The sequence below is a fragment of the Sinohyriopsis cumingii genome, chromosome 4 (genome assembly GCF_028554795.1).
Source record: "Sinohyriopsis cumingii isolate HCF-2022 chromosome 4, ASM2855479v2, whole genome shotgun sequence".
NCBI lineage: Eukaryota > Metazoa > Mollusca > Bivalvia > Unionida > Unionidae > Sinohyriopsis > Sinohyriopsis cumingii.
This window is the reverse complement of record NC_142964.1, coordinates 57,680,585-57,707,047: the sequence shown is the minus strand read 5'-3', so window position 1 is coordinate 57,707,047 and position 26,463 is coordinate 57,680,585. Positions and strand designations below refer to the sequence as shown.

Genomic DNA, 26,463 nt, shown 5'->3' with positions numbered 1-26,463 from the left:
GCTAAACTGATTTCTCTCTTTAAGAAACATGCTACATTAGGTCTGTTGTTATAGTTAAACTGTTTTCTCTCTTTAAGAAACATGCTACATTAGGTCTGTTGTTATAACTAAACTGATTTCTCTCTTTAGTAACACGTTAGATTAGGTCTGCTATAGCTAAACTGATATCTTTCTTTAAGAAACATGCTACATTAGGTCTGTTGTTATAACTAAACTGATATCTCTCTTTAGTAACACGTTAGATTAGGTCTGCTATAGCTAAACTGATATCTTTCTTTAAGAAACATGCTACATTAGGTCTGTTGTTATAACTACTGATTTCTGTCTTTAAGAAACATGCTACATTAGGTCTGTTGTTATAACTAAACTGATTTCTCTCTTTAGTAACACATTAGATTAGATCTGTTATAGCTAAACTGATTTCTCTCTTTACCTGCAGGTGGAAAGAAAGACGTTCATATTCCAGAAGCAAAAATACAGAGTACATTGATGCAAGGAATCCTGCTTTCAGAAGCAGCAATGACTTCCAGGGTGTGGAAATCTACTGTAACTGCTGAAGAGTACCAATTATAGGATAAAGGATCTCTCTGTGTAGACTGTTATTTGGTATTACACATAAAATGACAGCTGTATTCCAGGATTTGATTTGTGCCAGTCAGTAGAAGACTTGAATCTAAGGCATTCAAATGGAAACCTCCTGGTAGCAATAGGTGAACTTCGGTGACTGAAAATTCTAAAAGCATTAGGTTCCCTTAAAGACATTCCTTGTCTTCAATTAACTGAATTCTGGCCTAAAACATAAGTTGCTGGAACTAAACGAACAAGTCTGGGGTGAACTGAATTGTGAGGTGTGTACCACTGCAATACAAATATTTCTTTGCTGAAACCTACTTGTACTATGCATGATTGAAGCGCAATTATATTTTGCAAATAATGCCTTAATAAGGACAAAGCATACCATTTTTATGACAAGTCTTTCAGGAAAATGAGGTCATCTCAAGAAAACAATTTTCTTATTGAACGGCTTTTTCATTAACTGTGCAGTGCTTAGTAGAGAATAACGACAATATGATGTGACATAGAATATGCATTACTCTATCTGTGATAACATGATGTCAGTGCGATAAATGATAACTGCAATCTCTGCCACCAAGACGTAGTAGCGTATATGATATTTGGTGTATGGAGTAGCACATGTCTCAGAACGAGACATGGGATTATTTTTGTACATTTGAAATTAGTTTTCATCTTTTTATTGTTGCATTCGCTATTTTCATCTTTCTATCCTTATCCTCATTAACATTAAGTACCTTTCCCATTCATCATTAACTGTATATTGTGACGGACCTGCCAAACCTTACAAGACCTTTCCAGATTGCACTCTTTATATTCCCTTAAGTTAGATCTATTTTCAGTTCAGTGCACTGCTATGTTGACTTGGAAAACATGCATTTCATAAGTCCTGAGGTGTGATGCAGAGAAAGCAAAACTGAATTCAACTAGCAAATTTGTTAAGTACACGGACCTTAATCATCTCTAGTACAGTTAAGAAACTGCAGTTCCAAACCCCATGCTTTTTGCTAAGAATAGCCAAAAATCTGAATTTTCCTATCTATACTTCTGTGCCATTTGTCTTAATTTTTTAAGAGGCTGATGGTCCAATTTGCCTTGAACATGATTTAATTTCCTTGGCAACATTTTTGGATAATGCCGTAACAGTAAAGTAAAAGCTTGATCATCGGTGATTTTGCATGAAAAAACATTTCCGAGGTAGTGCATTCCCCCTACCAAGTTGAGCACAAAAACCCAGATCTCTATTTTTGGGTATTTATCTGAAAGTTCATATTGTAAAGGGAATTCCTGTAAGAATTCTGGTCAAATTGTACAGGTTGGCAGGTCTGTTGTTGTCACAGCAACAAATGATTGTTTAAATTATTGGACTTGTGCAATAGAATGTTTTGTCTCCTTTGATTTATAGTATTAATAGTGGCTATCCAATTAAATTTTATTTTTAATTGAAATGTAAATAGTTTAATGACATCATCACATTTTCATCCTATCACGTAAATATCAAACCATAATTGACATGTCTATCATTTGTAAATTCAAACATTCATACCATATGTGTGGATATCTTGTACCTTTTGTTAAATGTTGATGTGTGTTTAATTGCTGAAAAATTAACATAATTAAAAGCCAATAACAAATTTTTCATTACATTTTTTCTTAAAAAGAGAATCAATAACAATTAGAAAAACACAATATCTTGTACTCAGCATTCTAAGACACAAATGACCACATGAAAAGTCTGCGCCGGTGGCCTAGTGGTTAGAGCGCCTACCTTGGATGCGGGAGGTTTTGGGTTCGATCCCCAACCAAGTCATACCAAAGACTTACAAAAATGGTACCAACAGCTGCCTTGCTTGGCGCTCAGCATTAAGAGGTTAGTATTAGGACTGGTCAGCCTGGTGTCAGGATAATGTGACTGGGTGGGACATCATGCTACATGTCTGCAGCATGATGTCCCAGTGCTAGACATCACTATAAACTTTCACACTGCAGACATTGTAGCAATATAACTAAAAAATGGTTAAAGCTACGTTAAAAAAAAATCCAAATCCAACCACATGACCCCCTCCCTACAATGCTTCACCTTCTTGGTGCCATGAAGCTTTCTTTATAACCAGTGCTTCTTTCGGGGGGGGGGGGGGGGGGGGCTCCACTGATTCAATGATTAAAACGAGGCTCAATAAATGGACGAAAAATTTTCAGGAGTTGAAATTGTTTATTTTGTAATGAATTCTATCCAGGTGCCCAGCTCAGTTGTGCAAGATCTGGTCTGACCATCTGGTAACATAATCTGCACCTAATTGGCAGTTAAATTGTTCAGCAGTCAGGTGGAATCTGTTATGTGGTGGTTAACTGACAGATGTCACCCACAACAGAAGGAACAATTATTGAAATAAATGGAGAACTTGTATATTATATCCAGAAAGTTTTTAGATGGATTGTGGTACCAGATTACATTTTGTTTTGTAACTGATGATAATCATATGCAATACAATATTCTGTAACAAAGGCAACACTATTCTACAACAAAGGCAACACTATTCTGTAACAAAGGCAACACTATTCTGCAACAAAGGCAATACAATATTCTACAACAAAGGAAACACTTCTAAAACAAAGGCAACACTATTCTACAACAAAGGCAATGCAATATTCTACAACAACGGCAACAATATTCTGCAACAAATAATGTAATGACATTTATAGACTCTAATCAACAATATGCCAATACAATGTAATACTAACCTTTAAATGTGTCCTCTGGACACATGCCCCTGCCAATAGTGGTACAATGTAATACTAACCTTTAAATGTGTCCTCGGGACACATGCCCCTGCCAATAGTCGTACAATGTAATACTAACCTTTAAATGTGTCCTCTGGACACATGCCCCTGCCAATAGTGGTACAATGTAATACTAACCTTTAAATGTGTCCTCTGGACACATGCCCCTGCCAATAGTGGTACAATGTAATACTAACCTTTAAATGTGTCCTCTGGACACATGCCCCTGCCAATAGTGGTACAATGTAATACTAACCTTTAAATGTGTCCTCGGGACACATGCCCCTGCCAATAGTGGTACAATGTAATACTAACCTTTAAATGTGTCCTCTGTACACATGCCCCTGCCAATAGTGGTACAATGTAATACTAACCTTTAAATGTGTCCTCTGGACACATGCCCCTGCCAATAGTGGTACAATGTAATACTAACCTTTAAATATGTCCTTGGGACATGTGCCCCTGCCAATAGTGGTACAATATAATACTAACCTTTAAATGTGTCCTCTGGACACATGCCCCTGCCAATAGTGGTACAATGTAATACTAACCTTTAAATGCATCCTCTGGACACATGCCCCTGCCAATAGTGGTACAATGTAATACTAACCTTTAAATGTGTCCTCTGGACACATGCCCCTGCCAATAGTGGTACAATGTAATACTAACCTTTAAATGTGTCCTTGGGACACATACCCCTGCCAATAGTGGTACAATGTACTAGTAACCTTTAAATGTGTCCTCGGAACACATGCCCCTGCCAATAGTGGTACAATGTACTAGTAACCTTTAAATGTGTCCTCTGGACACATGCCCCTGCCAATAGTGGTACAATGTAATACTAATCTTTAAATGTGTCCTTGGGACACACACCCCTGCCAATAGTGGTACAATGTACTAGTAACCTTTAAATGTGTCCTTGGAACACATGCCCCTGCCAATAGTGGTACAATGTAATACTAACCTTTAAATGTGTCCTCAGGACACATGCCCCTGCCAATAATGGTACTATCTATACCCACTTATAAGCCTGGTCCAACTGCAAACAACACAGACCCTGATTTGCCATCACATAATGAACAGGTAGATCTGGATCTATGTTGTTTGTTCTACTGGTTACTACTAATAAATTGAACAGACCCAGCTCTACTGCTAAAGTATGCACTCTAAGATCTGGGTCTATGCATTTTGCAGTTTGAACCAACTAACAAGTAAATATCGTATAATATGAAAATGTGGTTCAGGGTACAAATGCAAATGTCTAAATAAAACAACATAACTAGGTCAAATCTTATAGCAAAAGCTTGACTTAGATTCCTGACATTAAGCCCTATATCAAAATCCATGAAGTCCTTGTGCAGTTCAATACTAGTTACACAGAAACAAACTTTGCAAAATGTGATCATCATTGGGTGGACTGAATTCTATATACATGAACTGACGTTGATAACACTACCACACCAACAGGATGCCCAGTCTCACTGATAAAAATACTCTTCCTTGAACTACTTTTCTTTAACCACATTAGGCCATAAACAAAGTGTAACTCTCCATAATTCCATTAAAATAGTTATGGATTAATTAAACCCTGCGAAAAGTGAATCTAAATCATTTCTCCTGCAATAATTATTTTATTAATATAAAGTGGGAAAAAATGAAGACAATTTGAAAGATCTGCTTGGAATGAAAGCGGCCTAATCACTGACGATAATTGTTGTTATGGATTTAATGCCACTTTTCAGCAAATGATAAGGTATATATTGTGCCCAGTATATCTGGTGGAGGAAGAACCCAGAAACCCTGGGAAGAGCCACTGACCCATGGGAATATACTGGCAAACTTTCTCACATACCTACATTGGCTGAGCCCAAGACTTGAACCCAAATGGACAGAGGTGAGATGTCAGAGATTAGACCATGCAGCTACCTGAAGATCCAATCAGTGAATACATACAATGGATAACTTTTTAATGGACAACATGGTGAAAAAATGAATTGGAAATGAAACTTTCAAAGTCAAATTTTTCTGGTAACATTTAGGCAAATCTTCCAGGCAAGAAAGCCAGGGCAGTTCAGTGGTACAGCATTGGAGATGTGACCAGAAGGGTTCAGGTTCAATTCATATCATAAATCTGCAGAGCTCATCTATTGTGGTTTGTCCTTAGTAAAACAGTTTATTTGCAAAAGCAAGATACAACCACAAAAGTGCAAAGAATCTCTAATATCTGCCACAATACAATGTCTATTCTGTTTGCCTGTAATCATCATGAACACCAGAAAAGACAGACTTCTGATCTGCCAGTGTACTGAAAAATGGCATCTAGTTCCATGCATTTCTTGTTAGGGGTGGTGGTAGTGATGGTTACATGGAATGAAAGCCTTGATCTTGCAGCATATTGTTTGATGGCCCATCGGTTGCCATGCTTTTCTCAGCTGGGTGGGGATTATAGAGATCATATGTCAAACTATACATTAGGCATAATTCTCAAGGGAGATTGTTCCTATAGCTTTTATATTTTACTTGGGTAACAATATACATTCTGTGAGATTCAATTTTTTTTATATGTAGTCCTGAATTATGGTATTTCTTCCAAGATGAAGCATGGGAAGCCACCAAATAAATTTGCCAAGAAAGTTGTTGTTGTTGCAGGATTTAATGCCATTTTTCAGCACACGATAGGCTATACATGGCGGCCAGTATTAATGGTAGAGGAAGAACCTGGGAAAACCCCGGAAAGAACCACTGACCCACGAGAAGCTGCTGGCAAGCTTTCTCACAAACCCACGTTGGCTGAATCCGAGACTCGAACCCATGCAGGCTGCCAAGAAAGTAACATCTATACTTGATTATAAATCAAGTCAAACTGCACATACCCAGATCCACCATCATGTGCCAGCAGATCTGGGTCTTGGCAGTTTGATAGGAGTAATCAGTAGAACAAACAACATAGACCATGATATGTTGGTGCATTATCTGATTGCAGACAAGGGTATATGTTTCTTGTAAGTGGACTTGTTAGTGAGTATATATGGTAGGGGGTGGGCTTATTATCAAAGATATCCCTAATAAATACGGTAATTTACAAAAAATGAAAAATGGGGTAGGTGAGGATGGGGTGGATTTATCTATTTATAAATATGTTAATTAGCATTATTTATACCAAGTCTACCCAATTATTAACATGTTCACAGGTAAGAACAGCATCAAACCAAATCTATCACAAGAGTAACTGCCAGCACACAGGTAAGAACAGCATCAAACCAAATCTATCACAAGAGTAACTGCCAGCACACAGACCTATGCTGTCTGTTTGAAATCATAATTAGTGTATTCTTGGTTTGTTTTCTGACACCATAACTTTTATCAAAGTAATTTTTTTATACGTCATCATTTTCAAGCATAATTTTTAGAAGAACTGGACTTGTATTCAATTAGTTTCACACACAACTATGGTTCTTCACTGACAACTGATTACAAAGTGTTTTTTGAAAAATGGAAGAATGTCTTGCTTATCATTAAAGTTAGTCAAACTGTTAGAACCATGCATCAACTGATTAGGTAACTGACACTAATATAACTAATTACCAATTGTGTAAACCATATTACATACCTGGAATGATCTAAATCATAAAATATCTGAAGGATGTCACCTTTTCTTAAACCAGAAAACCATTAAAATCAACACTTTCATTAGGATTTTTTTAATTCTGCCATTGTGGACATAACCTGCACCAAGTTACATAATGATTGCTTATCTATCAATTTGTTTCAGTGGATAATAACTTCTTTAAAAGATAACCTAGTACAAAATATCCTCCTTTTATGTGTTATATGTATTATAATGACTTTATAACTATTCAAATGTAATTAAAATTTGTGATTAGTCTTACACAAGTTTCAGTACCAATCTGCATGATCCACCTCGGTTAGAACCCTGGTCAGGTCATACAAAAGACTCACAAAAATGTTATTAATGGCTGCCTTGCTAGGCAGCTAGGAGTTAGTGTTAGGACTGGTTGGCCTGATGTCAAGATAATGTGACTGGGTGGGACATGATGCCACATGTCTACAGCATGATGCCCCAGTGCTAGACATCACTGTAAACTGACACACTGCAGTCATCATAGCAATATGGAATTACATCACAATTAATACTTCCAGTTCAGTACCCACGAATGTAGTTCTAGTCTATTTTTAGAACATTTTTTCCTCTCTCATTTTGGTGGTGATAGAAGAGTTTTATTTATGCATTTTTGGTAGGGATTTAAAGGTAACTGTTTATTCTTGATAATATGAGCTCAGGGTGTTGTTGTCTGTATGTATTTTGGCGACAGCGCACAGTGAGTAATAAGGCCTTGGTGATGATCCAGAAGTGAAATATGTGTTCTGTTTACATGCTGTTATGTTGACAGTCAATCATCTAAAAAAAGAGCAGGTCAACCTTTGACAAGAACTTCACCGTGAAGTCATCTTTGAAGGTATTTTAGACTAACATATGATTTGCATTGATTGTCACACAGTGGAAAGGTCAGTACTGAGAAATAAATGTAGAGAACATATAGTAAAATTAATTGTGTACTATGTCCATATGACTCAAATTGTTAAAGCTACAGTACCCCCCCCCCCCCCCACACTTTATTTCTTTTATTCTCAGGTCTTGGATATGTATGAAACCTTGCTTTAGTGAATCCAAGATTTAAGTGATGTAGTTTTCCAAGAACACATTTCCAGTTTTTGCAACCAAAAATATATTCTCATTGGAGTATCAAATAATATATAGTTTGGGTTTAAATTACTAAGACAATATGAAAACTTCAGTTGAAGCAAATGCAGACTTTAAACAAATTTCATAAAATAAAATTCTTGTGTTGTCAGGGTTTTCAATTTTGAATCAGGTACTGTCAATTGGACTTGAAATAGATATCAACTTCCTGGTCACCACAGCTGGTGTTATTTTAATCATTATTTTCATGCCTTTTTTAGAATACTGTAAAACCTGGATACAGTATTTACTCACATAGGTCAGATTAACTGCAAACTACAGACCCAGATCTGCCATGCCATAATGTATCACCACATCTAGGTCTATGCAGTTTGGAAGTACAAATCAGTAATAAAAGCAATACAGACCCTGAACTACCAATGCGTTGTGCAATGAGAGAGTGGACTTGTACACAAGTATATATAATAATAAAGAGCAGTGTGCTTATTTTAAATAAGTGAAAGCTATATGCCTTTGATGTGCACTTATCCTAATGAAATCAAACTTTAATGGTACTTGTACTTTTTACATCTGTGAAGCGTCACATGCAGTGATATCAGTTTCTAAAAATAGCCATTTGGTCAAGGCATACTGGCATTCAGTGTCCTTATCTGTGTTATTGTTCTTATTATTGTTCTTAATGAAAACCATGTACCAGGCATTAAATTTTGTTAATCTGAATATGGATGTGCATTCCAATATTTTGTTACTGTCAAGGTTAAGCCTGCAGACAATATAACCCTCAAATAATTTTGATGAATCTTTCTAGAACAGTATAATACCCAAATTGCTTGCATTTCATCACCTATAGATATACCCTGATTACTTTTAGATGAAAATTCCAAGGGAACTGCCAGCCCCGCCCCCATTAAATAATGTTGATGGAGTATTCTTATATGTAAATAAGTTTTAAATAGAGAGGGGTATATGTAGGAAAATGACTATTTCTTATATTTTGTTTAGTGCATAAAATTACACTCTGCTTACTTGATGTGATATGCTTGTATAATCTAGAAATGTTGCATATATATTCCATATATTTAAAAACAATGCATCAATGTTTGTTTGGGGTTTTATTTGTCTGTTCGTTTGTTTTGTTGGTATTATGCATTAGTGATTTTATTAACCTTTTCTGCTTCTAATGTGTTAATCGGTAACAAAGTTAAGAAAAGAGGAGATAAAATTTGTGCTTATTTCAATGTCTGTTTTACAAACAAATCTTAATTTTGAATGACACTTTAGAACATACAAGAATGCATTATATTCTTTAGAGTTATGGGGTTGGAAAGAACAGTACTGGTTGATTATATTTATACTATGTGGATAATAAATTTCCTTAATTAAAAGATATTTACAAAAGAAATTGTCGGGAGGTACAATTTTATGCATGTATTGATGGAAACGGCAACACAAAAACTGCTGTCCCTAATGATGACAGCCACCCTTAAAATGATACACATTTTACACACAAACACTAACTGAAAAGGAAACAAAGTAGACAAAATAATAAATATTATTGGTTTCAACACATTCATTTGGGACACACACACACACATACACACACACACACACATATATATATTCCTTTAATATGAACCTAGGAGAGTTTTATAAAATGAAGATTGGAAAACAATGCAAATGGATGACAAGGAAATAAAATGTACAAAATTATTACTGTACACACTCATATATTATAGTTGAATATATGAAAATATTACATATAGTGAGGGAAGTGCACATAAAAACAACTTTATTTTTGCATATATGTTGTGAATTGCTATGTGTTACTAAGCGTCTCGTGGTGCTTTGTCCGAAAACAATATGGTGGCAGCCGGGCACAATGATGTTATGATCTATTTTTAGCACAAGGTAGATTTAAGTACAAGCGCCATATGAATACTTGTAAAGTTTCGTTGTCTGCCACTATGCTTAGCAACTAACCTCAACAACACACTGTATTACAGAGAGGCAGTTCAAAAATGAAAGGAAAGAAAGACAGCAAGAAGAAACAAGAGCCCCTCAATGGGACTCATGCTCTACTGATGTAGAGGAATTTCCAGAAATCCAAGATAAGACAGGTTTTGTTTTCATTTTAACTGCAGAGTGATGAAACTGTCTCAGATATTCTTGGGTAATAACAAGATTTTCAAACTGTCTCAGATATTCTTGGGTAATAACAAGATTTTCAAACTGTCTCAGATATTCTTGGGCAATAACAAGATTTTCAAACTGTCTCAGATATTCTTGGGTAATAACAAGATTTTCAAACTGTCTCAGATATTCTTGGGTAATAACAAGATTTTCAAACTGTCTCAGGTATTCTTGGGTAATAACAAGATTTTCAAACTGTCTCAGGTATTCTTGGGCAATAAAGATTTTCATACTGGCCATTGTGGTGTCCATAATGGATGTAAGAGGCTTGAATTTCATTAAGGGCCAACTAGACATGATCAGAAATCTTTTGGTGAAACAACATTTTAATGGAGCCATTAATTCATGTGAAGAAGCAATAACAAGATACTGAAGATATCCATTCTGGATGGTATCATTTTAATTTAGGACCAACTAGGTACAACATGAAGTCTTCAATTAGACATGGTAAAGAAATCTTCTGCTGACAACCCAATATCAATATGATTTTCCATTTAGGGAACAGCAGTGACAAGATTTTCAAGATGACTACCCTTGTAGCTGTACTGGATTTCACATTGGCACTATTTTCATTCAGCAATAATAAGATATCCATAGAAGTATTTTTTGTGAAAAGCCCATATCAACATGATCATCCAAATATGAGGAAAAATTAAAATATTTTCAAGGTCAGATTAGCATGATTTTCATTTAGGAGCAATTAGACAACAAAGGACATGTTTTGAAAACCCTATGTCAGTATAACTTTCAAGGAGTTTTCCAACAAAGTCAGTGAGCTTTTAAAGAATAAGACTGGTTAAATTTCATGGTAACCTCTCAAATGCAAGGTTTTTGCATGGTTTTATTGTTACTAAAAGAAGGATAAAATATTTCAACACAACGACCCGAAAGAAGATAAACTGTATATATGTATCAGTGACTGCTCCAGTGGTCTAGTGGTTAGAGTGTATGCCTCAGATGCTGGAGGTCATGGGTTCGATCCCCAACTGAGTCATACCAAAGACTTACAAAAATGGTACTAAAAGCTGCCTCGCTTGGCGCTCAGCATTAAGAGGTTAGTGTCAGGATAATGTGACTGGGTCAGACATCATGCTACATGTCTGTGGCATGATGCCCCAGTGCTAGACATCACTATGAACTGCCACAATGCAGATATCGTAGTGATATGACTGAATTTTTTTTAAAGCTACGTTAAAAATCCAAATCACACACACACACACACAAACACACACACACACACAATGAGCTTTAAGCTTTTGACTCCAAAATCACTAGGATTTTTCCTTGTCCCAAGTTGAAGGCTTCCACAAATTTGTGGTAACTGCAACTGGTGAATAGTAGAGAATTCAAGTTATTGTGTGGAAACCATTCATCTTCTTTCAGTCAGTGATCTTGACATTATTCAGACATAAAGCATCAACTCAGACCATCTTTGTATCCAAAAGTCTATATTATTTTTGCTGACTTGAGATATTTTACAACATATATTATTTCCTCATTATAATGTGAAGTACATGATACATCATAAGGCTTTCCATGGCAGCCATTGAAAATTCTACTTTACAGTCAGATCACCTTATAATGAAGTACATGATAACCATTCCCTCATTATAATGTCAATAGGAGCCATTGAAAATTCCTTTTTATAGTCAGATCACCTTATAATGAAGTACATGATAACCATTCCCTCATTATAGTGTCCACAGGAGCCATTAAAATTCCACTTTATAGTCAGATCACCTTATAATGAAGTACATGATAACCATTCCCTCATTATAATGTCAATGGGAGCCATTGAAAATTCCACCTTTTAGTCAGATCACCTTATAATGAAGTACATAATAATCATTCCCTCATTAAAATGTCAATGGAAGCCACTGAAAATTCTACCTTATAGTCAGATCACCTTATAATGAAGGACATGATACACCATTCCTTCATTAGAGTGTCCATGGGAGCCATTGAGAATTCCATCTTACAGTCAGATTGCTGTACAGTTAAGTACATGATACATTATTTCCTCATTATAATGTTGTCCATAAGAGCCACAGAAAATTCCACTGTAAAGTCAGATTGCCTTACAATGAAGTACATGATACATTATATCCTCATTATAATGTTGTCCATGGGATTCCTGAAAAATCCCACCTTATGGAAAGACCACCTTATAATGTAGCACATGATATAGTATTTCCTGATATAATGCTATCACAGAAGCTATAAAAAAATTCACCTCATAGTCATACCACCTTACACAGTATTTCTTCATTATAATGATGTGACAGAAGTCAAAGAGAATTCCTGCATAAAGTCATAGACAATTTCAGTTTACAATGAGACCACCATAAAATGACTTGCATGATACAGTATTCTCTCACTACAATACTGTTTATGCCATGGAAATTTCCACCTTATAATGAGACCATCTTATAATTAAATGAAGTAGTGTTCCCTCATTATAATGATATCCATGCCATTAAAAATGTTATGTTAGTGAGATCACCTTCTAATTAAGTACATGATGCAGTATCCCTTATTACTATGCTCTCTATGCCATAGAAAATTCCACCTTATAGTGCAATGACCTTATAATAAAGTAGATAAGTATTTCCTCATTATAATGCTGTCCATGGGAGTCATATAAAATTCCACCTGATAGCAAGACCACCTTATAATGAAATACATTATACAGTATTCCTTTATTATAATGTTGTCCCAGAAGCCATAGAGGATTCTACCTTATGGAGAGACCAACTTATACTTAAGGACATGCCACAGTGTTCCCTCATTATAATGCTGTCTATACCTTATCATAAAGTACATGACACAGTTATTTCTAATTACAATGCTGTCTATGCCATAGAAAATTTCACCTTATAGTGAGACCACCTTATAATTAAGTACATGTGGCAGTATTCCTTCATTACAATGCTGTCTATGCCATAGAAATTTCACCTTATAGTGAGACCACCTTATAATTAAGTACATGTGGCAGCATTCCTTCATTATAATGCTGTCCATACCATAGAAAATTTCACCTTATAGTGAGACCACCTTAAAAATTAAGTACATGTGGCAGTATTCCTTCATTACAATGCTGTCTATGCTATAGAAATTTCACCTTACAGTGAGACCACCTTATAATTAAGTACATGTGGCAGTATTCCTTCATTATAATGCTGTCCATACCATAGAAAATTTCACCTTATAGTGAGACCACCTTATAATTAAGTACATGTGGCAGTATTCCTTCATTATAATACCATCCATACCATAGAAAATTTAACCTTATAGTGAGACCACCTTATAATTAAGTACATGTGGCAGTATTCCTTCATTATAATTCCACCCCATGGTCAGATAACCTTATAATGAAGTACACAACACATAATTTTACTACTATAATAATGAAATGGGATCCATGATCATAACTGCCTTATAAGGGTGACTGCTAAATGAAGGGCCTTATTGTGAGGGTGTGCAATACTATATTGTTTTTAATTTTGTGACCTCTCTCAATATTTGTATACCATGAATCCTAAAAACCATAATTTAATTATTTCCTTTAACTTTTGTATACAAAACATTTAAATATTTAGATTCTACAACTATATGTACTCGATAATAAAGCTTAAAATCAAATGTATGTGATTTTATCCATAATTATTAGTACACCCAAGATAATTAATGAAACGCATCTAAAAAAAATTATTGACAGAACAGTTAACTATGATGCTCTAAAATTTTACTTTGTGTCCAGGCTCAATGTAAATGGTTGGTAGTGAATAAAGCAATCTGCCATTTTGTAGGATAACTGATGTTAACGTGTATTGATTTTTTATGGCAAATAAGTTCAGCTTTATGGTCATTTGCACAAAATAATGGATGTTAATGTGCATTGATTTTTTTTAATGGCAAATAGGTTTATAGGTTTAATTTTATGGTCATTTGCTGTGATTTATGTTAATTAGTCACAATACAATCTTGTCATTTAGTCATCTACTTTTACAAAGAGAAACCTGTCAATAAAGCTTTAAGCATTACTGTATATCATCACTTAAATGATGAGTCCAATCAGCCATTATATTTTGTCAGGAGTAATCATTAGAACAAACCACACAGACCCTGATCTGCAGGCACATTTTAGCATGACAGATCAGGATCTATGATCTCTGCAATTGGATTCAATTTATAGGTGAGTATATACAGTATATTTTGAAACATAACATATATGTTAACATACAAATAAAAACCAAATGTGTTAACTGCCCAGACCCAGTCGTTATGTAACACACTGTGCCAGAAAATGTCAGTCTATGTTGTCTGTAAGGATTAATCAATAGGACAAATAACATTGACCCTGATCTGTTAGGATTAATCAATAGGACAAATAATACAGACCCTGATCTGTTAGGATTAATCAATAGGACAAATAATACAGACCCTGATCTGTTAGGATTAATCAATAAGACAAATAATACAGACCCTAATTTGTTAGGATAAATCAATAGGACAAATAATACAGACCTCAATCTGTTTGGATTAATCAATAGGACAAATAATACAGACCCTGATCTGTTAGGATTAATCAATAGGACAAATAATACAGACCCTGATCTTTTTGGATTAATCAAAAGGACAAATAATACAGACCCTGATCTGTTTGGATTAGTCAATAGGACAAATAATACAGACCCTGATCTGTTAGGATTAATCAATAGGACAAATAATACAGACCCTGATCTTTTTGGATTAATCAATAGGACAAATTATACAGACCCTGATCTGTTAGGATTAATCAATAGGACAAATAATACACACCCCAATCTGATTTCCTTGAACTGTCTGTATACAGGGACATATGGCCATGATAGAAGGCTCTGATTTCCTTGAACTGTCTGTATACACGGATATATGGCCATGACAGAAGGCTCTGATTTCCTTGAACTGTCTGTATACACGGACATGTGGCCAGGGTAGAAGGCCCTGATTTCCTTGAACTGTGTGTATACAGGGGCATATGGCCATGATAAAAAGCTCTGATTTCCTTGAACTGTCTGTATACAGGGACATATCGCCATGATAGAAGGCACTGATTTCATTGAACTGTCTGTATACAGGAACATATGGCCATGATAGTGTGTTGTGATGTGATTTGGATTTTTAACATAGCTTTTAACAATTTTTCAGTCATATCGCTACGATGTCTGCAATGTGGCAGTTTATAGTGATGTCTAGCACTGAGGCATCATGCCACAGACATGTAGCATGATGTCCCACCCAGTCACATTATCCTGACACCAGGCCGACCAGTCCTAGCACTAACCTTGTAATGATGAGTGCCAAGCGAGGCAGCTGTTAGTACCATTTTTGTAAGTCTTTGGTATGACTTGGCCGGGGATCAAACCCAAGACCTTCCGCATCCGAGGGACACATGGCCATGATAGAAGGCTCTGATTTCCTTGAACTGTCTGTATACAGGGACATATGGCCATGATAGAAGGCTCTGATTTCCTTGAACTGTCTGTATACAGGGACATTGGTCATGACAGAAGGCTCTGATTTCCTTGAACTGTCTGTATACAGGGACATATGGCCATGATAGAAGGCTCCGATTTCATTAAACTGTCTGTATACAGAGACATATCGCCATGATAGAAGGCTCTGATTTCCTTGAACTGTCTGCATACAGGACATATCGCCATGATAGAAAGCTCTGATTTCCTTGAACTGTCTGTATACAGGACATATCACCATGACAGAAGGCTCTCATTTCATTAAACTGTCTGCATACTGCAGACAGGGACATATGGCCATGACAGAAGGCTCTCATTTCATTAAACTGTCTGCATACTGCAGACAGGGACATATGGCCATGACAGAAGGCTCTCATTTCATTAACTGTCTGCATAAGGGGCATAAAGCTATGATAGAAAGCTCTCATTTCATTGAACTGTCTGTATACTGGGACATATGGCCATAACAGAAGGCTCTCATTTCATTGCAGTGTCTGCATACAGGGGCATATGGCCATGACAGAAAGCTCTCATTTCATTAAACTGTATACAAGGACATATGGCCATGATAGAAGGCTCTAATTTCATTAAACTATCTGTACAGAGGACATATCACCTTGATAGAAGGCTCTCATTTCATTAAATTTGCCCTGAAAAAGGATAGGATTTGCTGATGATATTTTCGAATTGGCAAAGATCAAATGTAATTTTTTGGAGTGTTAATAAGCAAGGTGGTGATTTTGGAAACACAGAATTCTGCAGTGTTTCGAAAATTCTTTGCTATTTCTAAGTGAAGTTGAATTTTGTATACCAAAAGGTGGAATGAGGTATGATTTCACAGCACAATGGATTTGTATTTGAGCTTAAGGAATACATCACATACAGTATTAGATGGATTAACTTATAGGTTGGTAGTATATTAAAAAACTAATTTCATCTGAGATAAGTATGAATCATTTGGGTCAATATCAAGGCTTTCTGAAGGGAAGTTCTAAATGCACCCAAACATTGTCTGAAGCCCTGACTGTGTACTGGATCAGCATTTGGAGTCTCTGATTGTGTACTGGATCATGCTTCTGGAGTCCTACTGTGTATAGGATCAAACATCTGGAGTCCTACTGTATATCACATCCATCATCTTGAGTCCTATTGTGTATTTGATCTAGCATCTGGAATCCCTGATTGTGTATTCGATCAAGCATCTGAAGTCCTATTATGTATTGATCTAGCATCTAGAGTCCCTGATTGTGTATTGGATCAAGCATCTGATGCATCAGATTAAGCATCTGGAGTATCTGATTGTGTACTGGATCAAGCATCTGGAGTCCTATTGTGTATTGGATCAAGCATCTGGAGTCCTATTGTGTATTTGATCAATCATCTGGAGTCCTATTGTGTATTGGATCAAGCATATGGAGTCCTATTGTGTATTGGATCAAGCATATGGAGTCCTATTGTGTATTGGATCAAGCATCTGGAGTCCTATTGTGTACTGGATCAAGCACCTGGAGTCAAATTGTATACTGGATGAAGCATCTGGTGTCCTATTGTGTATTAGATCAAGCACCTGGAGTCCTATTGTGTATTGGATCAAGCATCATGAGTCCTATTGTGTATTGGATCAAGCATCGAGTCCTATTGTGTATTGAATAAAGAACCTGGAGGTAAGATTTAAAGGCTGATCCATACACAAACCAAGAACAAGTCAATTTTAGACTATTTACCAACATAACCTAACAAAGATCTTATGTGCTGTACAGCCTTTGTTTGCCAAGACTCTTAAAAAATCCACGGCTTTCTGACTTTTGTTCCTGATGTCTCTTACATGTGGAATGAAAGTAAATTTACTATAACGCCATACTATTACATGGTTCTTTTGAACCATATTATTGTGAGAAACCACTGTTACAGCCTATAAAACCATACTATTACGTGGTTCTTTTGAACCACATTATTGTGAGAGACCACTGTTACAGGCTATAACACTGTACTATTACATGGTTCTTTTGAACCACATTATTGTGAAAGACCACTGTTAGAGACTATAACATCATATGATTACATGACTCCTTTGAACCACATTATTGTGAGAGACCACTGTTACAGGCTATAACACTGTACTATTACATGGTTCTTTTGAACCACATTATTGTAAGAGACCACTATTAGAGACTATAACATCATATGATTACATGACTCCTTTGAACCACATTATTGTGAGAGACCACTGTTACAGGCTATAACACAGTACTATTACATGGTTCTTTTGAAACGCATTATTGTGAGAGACCACCATTACAAAAATGGATATACTCTGGTGTCTGTGAGTATGGATTATCTGCTCTATTGGTCATGCCATTGAAATGTCTGTGCTGAAGTGTATTTCCTGGGCATCGGCAGGTTTAAAATTAACGTTATCATAGCTGTATTAATCAATTTTTTTTATATGCCTGGCAATTAATTATTGGATTATCCAAGCAAAATAATTCTGATAATTCACTGGAGTGGAATCCAAAATATTTTTCACAGCCCCATCAACAGACATCAATAATATAATGGCCAGGAAATCTGGAAAGTATGCTTGCCTCACATTCAGATGAACAAAGTTCAAATCCCACAATGTGCATATATTTTTTCTTAATTTTTTTTAACGCTGAACTAGGATGGAGGATTATGTTACTTTCGATATTTTCAGTGCAAATATACACAAAACACAGCTGAACATAAATGGTAAACTGCTGAAATTATCGCATGGGATGCAATAAGAAATCTACTACATCCGTCTGTTATATTTACTGCAAATGAATAGTACAAGTGAAAAGAAAATTTGCTTGCTCTGAGTTTGTGTGTGTGTGATTTGGATTTTTAAAATAATAATAGTAACAACAACAATAATAATACTAACAATAACAATAATAACAATAATAATAATAATAATGACTTAATTTAAAGAGGGTAACACAATTAGCTAAGAACTAATCTACCTTGAGGCTCTCATGCAAAGGAATTTATTTATTTTAGCTGCATCTCTGAAGTCAATGGATGTATTGGGTTTTGGAAGAAGGAAATAGAGTGGGCATTTCTAATCTCAACTGGAATACTATTCCAGAGCAAAGTTCCAGAGTATAGGAAACATTTTTAAAATAATTACTTACTTGGTCTTGGAATTTTATACTGTTTGGTAGACATAAATTGCAGGTGGGGAGTATTGCCAGGTAGCCTATACTGGAATAGTGATTGTAAATATTCAGGAGTACTAGTCCATTGGATATCCTGTACATTAATTTGGCTATTCTCAAACGGATTCGGTCTTTAATTGATAATATATTTAACTTACCAGATAATTTTTCTTGCTTTCTTTCTGGATTGATATTAGCCCAAATGCTCTTTTTTGAAGATGTGCCAGCTTTGCTATGTTTTATCATTTGAATTACCCCATACTGTATTACAGTAGTCTAAATGGGGTTGTAGGTAACTGTTATAAAATAGTTTTCTCTGCCTTTCAGGGAGAAAATGCCTTATCCTACTAAGAAGCCATAAAGTTGAATGGACTTTTTTACTGACATACTTGATATGTTCAGTCCATGATAGGTTATTATCTACCAAAACACCAAGTAGTCTATCATGACAGACCATTTGCATGTTCAGTCCAGGACAGGTTATTATCTACCAGAACACCAAGTAGTCTATTATGACAGACCGTTTGCATGTTCAGTCCAGGACAGGTTATTATCTACCAGAACACCAAGTAGTCTATTATGACAGACCATTTGCATTTTCAGTCCAGGACAGGTTATCTACCAGAACACCAAGTAGTCTATTATGAAAGACCATTTGCATGTTCAGTCCATGATCGGTTATTATCTTCCAGAACACCAAGTAGTCTATTATGACAGACCATTTGCATGTTCAGTCCATGATAGGTTATTATCTACCAAAACACCAAGTAGTCTATCATGACAGACCATTTACAAATTTTGATCCTTACATGTCAGACATAGTTCATTGCTATCACGATTGTCCTTTTATGCCATGTTGAGATAAGCAATATTTTAGTTTTACCAGTATTTACCACCATGCCATTGAATGTGCACCAGTTGTCCAGTTTGTTTAGGGCATTCTGTAAAGAAATTTCGAGTTCATGCTTTGTTTTGGATGTCTGACAATGTTGTGTCATCTGCATAGAGATCTGTAGATGATATTGTGTCCCTTAGTAAAAGTGGTAGGTCATTAATAAATAAAATAAAAAATAATGGACCTAGAATTGAGCCTTGTGGTACTTAATATCTAACTGTTCCAGGTTCAGACAGAACATCACTGATATAAACATATTGTGTTCTCTCACTTAAGTATGATGTAAACCATCTAACTGTACTTTCATCACACTGCTAGATTTTCAGTTTCTTCAAAAGGATTTCATGATCCACTATGTCAAAAGCTTTCCTGAAATCTACAAATACAGATTCTATTATTCTATCGTGGTCAAGTGCTTGAAGCCATTTATCAGTTAGGGAGATCAAGGCATCTCATATGAATGTTTTTGTCTTAAGCCTGATTGATTAGGGTATAACAGCAAGTGTTGGGTTAAATATGTGATGATGAGTCATGGACATGTTTTTCAATCAATTTTGACAAGTTTGGTATTATTGAGATTGGTCGGTAGTTATCAGCGTCATCCTTAGAACCAGATTTGTGAATAGGAGTTACTTTTGCAGTTTTCCATATTCTGGGAACAGGTGAGGTTGCAATACTTAAATTGATTATGAATGTAATGCTATCTAAAATAGCAGAGGCAGAAGATTTAATGAGTCGTGGACCAATCTGATCAAGTCCTGTAGCTTTACTGGTATCAAGTTCACTGAGACATTTTTTAACAAAGTTTTTTGATACTGTTGGGATAGAAAAACATACCTCCTTAGAGATTTTGCTGCTGCAGAACTTTTCCAGTTCATTAAAGTTGTTTTCTATCATTGGTTCTTTTAACTTTGTGGTAGTGTTGGTGAAAAGAACCACTGAAAACATTTGCAATGTCATTGTCATCGGTGACTATGGTGTCGTTTACCAGAAGTGATTGAATTTTATTTGTCTAATCTTTGTGTGTTCCTTCAGTGAGTTCATTGAAGACTTTCCAATTGGAGTTTGTGTTGACCTTTTGTTTTCAAGCACTGATTGATAAGAAGCTTTTTTTTATAGATGTTTTAACCAGACTTGTTATTTTACTTCTCCATACTTTATATTGTGCATGGTTTCCCATAGCCTTGAATTGATGTCTGTTTTCATAGCGTCTAGGATTTCAGTAGTAAGCCAGTTAGGTTGGATTTCATTCTTTACTCGATGTACTATCAGTGGTGCATGCTTAGAGACTACATCCATGAATAAGTCAGTCCACACCCTCAGAGCTTCATCTATGTCATCCAAATTTTGGATCATATTCCATGGAACTTTATATAGGTCATTGAGAAATTGTTTTTCATTAAAAAATTTGAACGATCTTAAGTAATAGTTTTGTGTGTATTTTTCTTATTTCTTTTGCGTTTAACCTTTCTTGTCAAAAAAGTAGGATAGTGGTCACTAAGACCAACATTCGGTACATTAACACAAGCCACATTGTCTGGTAGGTTGGTATAAATGTGATCAATAAGAGTGCTTGATTTTTCTGTTACCCTTGTGGGCTCATTTACAAGCTGGATTAGGCCTAATGATTCAATAAATTCCATCCAGTTGTTCCTTATTTTGGCAGACCAGGGTCCATGTTGTTTGCAGTTGTAGTTATGAGTGAGTACATACTGTAGTGGTCTTTTTATTTTAAGGTCTCTCAAAAATATATTGGGCCACAAGCGGATGAGTGCTCTAATGTGCTCACCATTACGGATCACTGTCATCTCACCTTTCTCTGTGTGGGTTTGAGTCATGGGCTCAGCCAGTGTGGGTATGGGGGAAAGCATGCCAGTAGCTTCTCGTGGGTCAGTGGTTCTTTCCGGGGTTTTCCCGGGTTCGTCCTCCACCATTTATACTGGCTGTCATGAATAGCCTAACTTGTGCTGAAAAATGGCATTAAACCCTGTAACAACAACAACAACAAAAATATAATGGCAATTTAAAATACAATATCAATAATTAGGAATGTCCTATTTTGCAATTCTATAGAGTATTATTCCAGTTCTGACCTAGTGATCTTTGATCAAAATCAAAATAACTTTAAAAGCAAAACTGATGACCTACATTTGTTTTAAATACAGTTCTTGCTCTATATTACTATTTAGATGTCAAAAAAGAAGTAAAAAGGCACTTAAACCATCCAGATGTAACTATGCCAACCATGGGTGTAGTGCTGTGGAATGCAGGGAACATCATTCCCTAATATTTTTTTGCGCATTCCCTGACTTTTTTGCATAGACCATTGTTCCCCCTGCATGTGAGTAACATGTATTCCCTTACTTCTTTATTGCATCCTTTCACATTTTCTTTTTAGCACTAAACACTAATGCCAACAGATTACATGTATTTTCCAAAATGAACACTTGCATAATGAAAGGCCATATAACCCAATGAATAAATCTAACTGTGCCCGTTTTATCATCACTCTTGTAAGAATCACTATAAACCCTAAAGCTCTACATTTATTCCAACACTATTTAAAAAGCCTCGGGGATAATTCTGTGAAGAACCCCATCTGTCACTCTGTCTCTTCCCAAAACCAATGGGTGTTTAATCACCAAGCTTCATTCATAGGTTGTGAAAACCATCAGCTAGCAGGAGTATGATTTTTGGCCAGTTCGTTGGTTTTCCTGAAGAGGGCCAAAGGTCAGATGTACCAATATTGCAATCATGGTGACATTTTTTACTACTTTTTGACGAAACATTAAGCCTGGTCCAGATTGAGCCAGGTTCTGGATCTGAGGGTTGGGAGGGGTGGGGTAGGGTTGGGTGGGGAGGTGCTAGTGGAGGTGACATACAATAAAAGTGTAGTGATTTGACATGTTGTGCTATGGAAGTAACTCTTGTATTTTGTCTCTCTACATTTATGACATTATTAAGTATCATTTATTTCTCACAAAAAGCAAACTGGAATACAGCATAGTAGCATAACATAAACTGGAGTACTGCATACTCACACAACATAAACTGGAATACAGCATACTGACATAACATAAACTGAAGTACTGTATACTCACACAACATAAACTAGAGTACCACACATTCACAAAATTGGAGTACTGTATACCTGCAAAACTGGAGCACTGAAAACTCCCAAAATAAACTGGAGTACAGCATATTAACATAACATAAACTGGAGTACTGTATACTCACTCAACGTAAACTGGAGTACCACATATTCACAAAACTGGTGTACTGCATACTTGCAAAAAAACTGGAGCACTGTATTCTCACAAAATAAACTTAAGTACTTCATATTAACACAACATAAACTAGAGTACTGTACACTCACAAAACATAAACTGGAGCACTGAATACTCACAAAACGAAAATGGAAATTGCTATGGCAGGCAAAGGGAATACTGGGAACTTTGGAAACAAGAAAATGTTTACTTACGTTGGATTCATGATTAGTCTGCGGAAGAAGTAGGTCCAAGTGAGGTAGTCCATGGCATCCTGTTTGGAGGTGATGGTCCCAGCAACAATCTCAGCATTTAAGTGATCTGGCAGTACCTCCAACAAGCTAAAATAAACAAATATTTATTAAACATTTGTACTTAAATGTGTAATACAAGTATTTATTAAACATTTGTACTTAAATGTGTAATACAATAAGCAGATAAGAGATAATTCGATTAAAGACAAAATATTTGCTTCAAAATATTTTCCCCATACTTCTCCATCCCACACCCTTTTTAGAGAATGTAAACAATGAATTTAGCAATTAATGTGGTTTGTGAAGAACAATTTCTCAAGGATTATGTACATGTTACAAAGCGTGAATTTAAATATCTTATTACCATTTCTTTGGATTGTATGAGACATGATGCAAGACAATGTCTCTTTCAGAAATATATACTGACATTTTGAGATTCTGAAATGAGCGATTTGAATATAATGGAGTTTATTTCATAAAAATATTAATACAGATACAATGTTATGAATAAAGGTTTTGACACTGTACATTTCTGTGTATATGTATGACATCATCTTTCTACAATGATGTCTTATTGTTTAAAAGGATGTTTTCTTGTACTGTGGCTCAAAGATAATTTCTTTCCCCAACCATACCTGAATGGAGGAGCAAAAGGAGATCTGGGTATGATCAAGCTCTGGAGAGTCTCTCCATACTGGAGTAAATTTTCCTGTCCTCTGAACCTGATGGGTTGGGACACAAATCCAGGGGTAAAAGATTCTAAACTTTGTTGACCGTTTTATCAAAGAACAAGATCTCCTCTTCCTCTGCCACCTGAACTGATGGCTGGGATGGGGGCAGGGGATCTGAAAGGGGTGGGTGGGGGTGGAGGTGCAGTCTCAGTCTGTTCTGCATTAAACCTGTGCGAGTCCACTAGAGTGCAAGTCCACTAGAACTGACACAACATCTTCATCCTAATCACTCTTCTGGGAAGCAGGACTTTGCAACCCTTGGTCTTCCTGATGCAGGGGAGGAAAGGGGTGAGGGAAAGGGAGCTTTATCCTGTAACTACTGATGAACTGGGGACTTCCATGGTGACCAATTGGACAGTAGGCTGAACAAAATGCCTAACCTTCTTAAAACCCGGGGTGGGGGGGGAACCAACCTCCCTTCTTTTCTATTTGACTCCACTTTTTCAGCAGGTGATGTTGTCCCACAGTTCACAACATCAAACCAACTATTGGGCCCAAGGCTCTAATGCCCATGGTGGGATGTAAGGGAAGGACCATTCACTTCCCTGGAATGGATATCCCCACATCATGTGAAGTTATGTGGGTCTATAAGTAAGACAGAATGCTGATCCAATCCCCTTCCACTACCTTGTGCATGTATGCCCACTCCCTGTTCCTATAAAGATTTATCAGTAACCTGGTGGGCAGGGGTCTCTACCTGATCCCTATCCACATAATTAGAGGACTTCAATGTCCAATGACAGTACTCAAAGACCAGTGAATGTACCTGGTGACTAGTGAATGCAGACCAGTACTTGGTTACAAGTGATACTGATTATTCACCCAGTCAATTACCAGCCAGGAGACTCTAAGTTGCAGGAGAACCCCTCCCCCAGGTCTTATAAAACTGGATCATAGCTCTCCCCTTCTGGGGTGGCTTGATCCTGTTACTGATAATGGGCTCTGAGCTCTGAACAGGTTACACTGACATTTTTGCTCAACCTGGACCAAATCTCTGAGTGCCATGTTGGGAATTTCAAGTTCACCATAAATGTTGGAAACTCGCTGCTCCATAATGAACCCTATCTGTCAAACTAAGCTTTCTATAAACTGTTTGCTTGGTTCCTTTGCTATCATTAATCACATTTTGGATGAGTATGATAAACCACTAATTAATCTTATATACTTTTAATTATGTTACATCTACTTACAGTGTTCTAAGTCTTCAATTAGTCAGATGAAAATGATTTTTCAATTAGTTGACTGAAATGAGTTGCTTAACCCACTTTCATGACTATTTGATCTTACACATGTAATATTTGCACACCTTTTAACTATTTTTTATACTATACCCCTATCACTTGATTTGATACAATAGAGTAATTATCGCAATAATACAAAGCAGGTCAACTTTTAACTGATTGTAACATTGCAACCAACAGTTCCACAAGTCAGAGATCAAATCATTGAAACACTTGCAGGCATCACTGTGATGAATGAATGTCACTCTTCATGTCTGAATAAAAATGGCACTCTATGATGATTATACTGAAACTGAATTAAAAGATAAAACTGAATTTCACTACAGAAAGCAGTAGGCATTACTGACATTTTGATTGACTGATATTTCATTATATATTGTTATTTACAGTGTGCTGAGAATTGTCTTTTTTTTATTCAAAACCTTAACAAAACATATGTAACTTAAGTTATAAATCAAATTCTGGGGCACTGACTACTATTTTTGACAATAAAATGAGTGATATATCAAGATTTCATTAACTAATTCTGATTATAATTGTCTTCACATTCCCATTCAGCATAGGGGCCATATCTTTTGGAATTTTCTATAAAGAAAAAAATGGATTCATGCATGACCCCATGTTATAAGCAGGTTCACAAGTTATTCAGGCATGAGTGACTGATATTTGGTAAAAAGTTGAATTCCTAGATATTTTGTTCATTGTCAAAATAATAGTGAATTAGAATCACAATCCACCACATATTAATACAGAACTCTTGCTATAGTGAGACCTCCTTATGCCAGACACAGTTGTTATATACAGTGATACCTCCTCATACAATATACTGTTACTATATACACTGATACCTCCCTATCCAGACACTGTTGCTATATACAGTGAATTAGAATCACAATCCACCACATATTAATACAGCACTCTTGCTACATTGAGACCTCCTGATGCCATGTGCTGCTGCTATATACACTGATACCTCCCTATATCAGACAGAGTTGCTATATACAGTGATATCTCCTATTACAAGACAGTGTCGGTATATAAAGTGATATCTCCTTATACCAAACACTGTCACTATATACAGTGATACCTCCTTATACCACACACTGTTCCTATA

The 26,463-nt window shown here is 36.1% G+C and overlaps 2 protein-coding genes across 8 annotated transcripts in view; one reads left to right on the top strand and one right to left on the bottom strand.

Moving 5' to 3' along the window:
• Window positions 1-2,207, top strand: part of LOC149801218 (scavenger receptor cysteine-rich domain-containing protein DMBT1-like) — a 53,131-nt gene extending 50,924 nt beyond the window's left edge. For all 3 annotated transcript variants that reach the window (XM_089955277.1, XM_089955276.1, XM_089955278.1), the window contains exon 7: window positions 440-2,207. In XM_089955277.1, coding sequence (XP_089811403.1) covers window positions 440-557 — 118 coding nt within the window. In that variant the 3' untranslated portion in view covers window positions 558-2,207. The remainder of the gene's footprint in view (window positions 1-439) is intronic.
• Window positions 1-26,463, bottom strand: part of LOC149801214 (activating signal cointegrator 1 complex subunit 3-like) — a 441,282-nt gene that overhangs the window by 104,703 nt on the left and 310,116 nt on the right. For all 5 annotated transcript variants that reach the window (XM_089955269.1, XM_089955267.1, XM_089955271.1 and 2 more), the window contains exon 34: window positions 23,339-23,464. In XM_089955269.1, coding sequence (XP_089811395.1) covers window positions 23,339-23,464 — 126 coding nt within the window. The remainder of the gene's footprint in view (window positions 1-23,338; window positions 23,465-26,463) is intronic.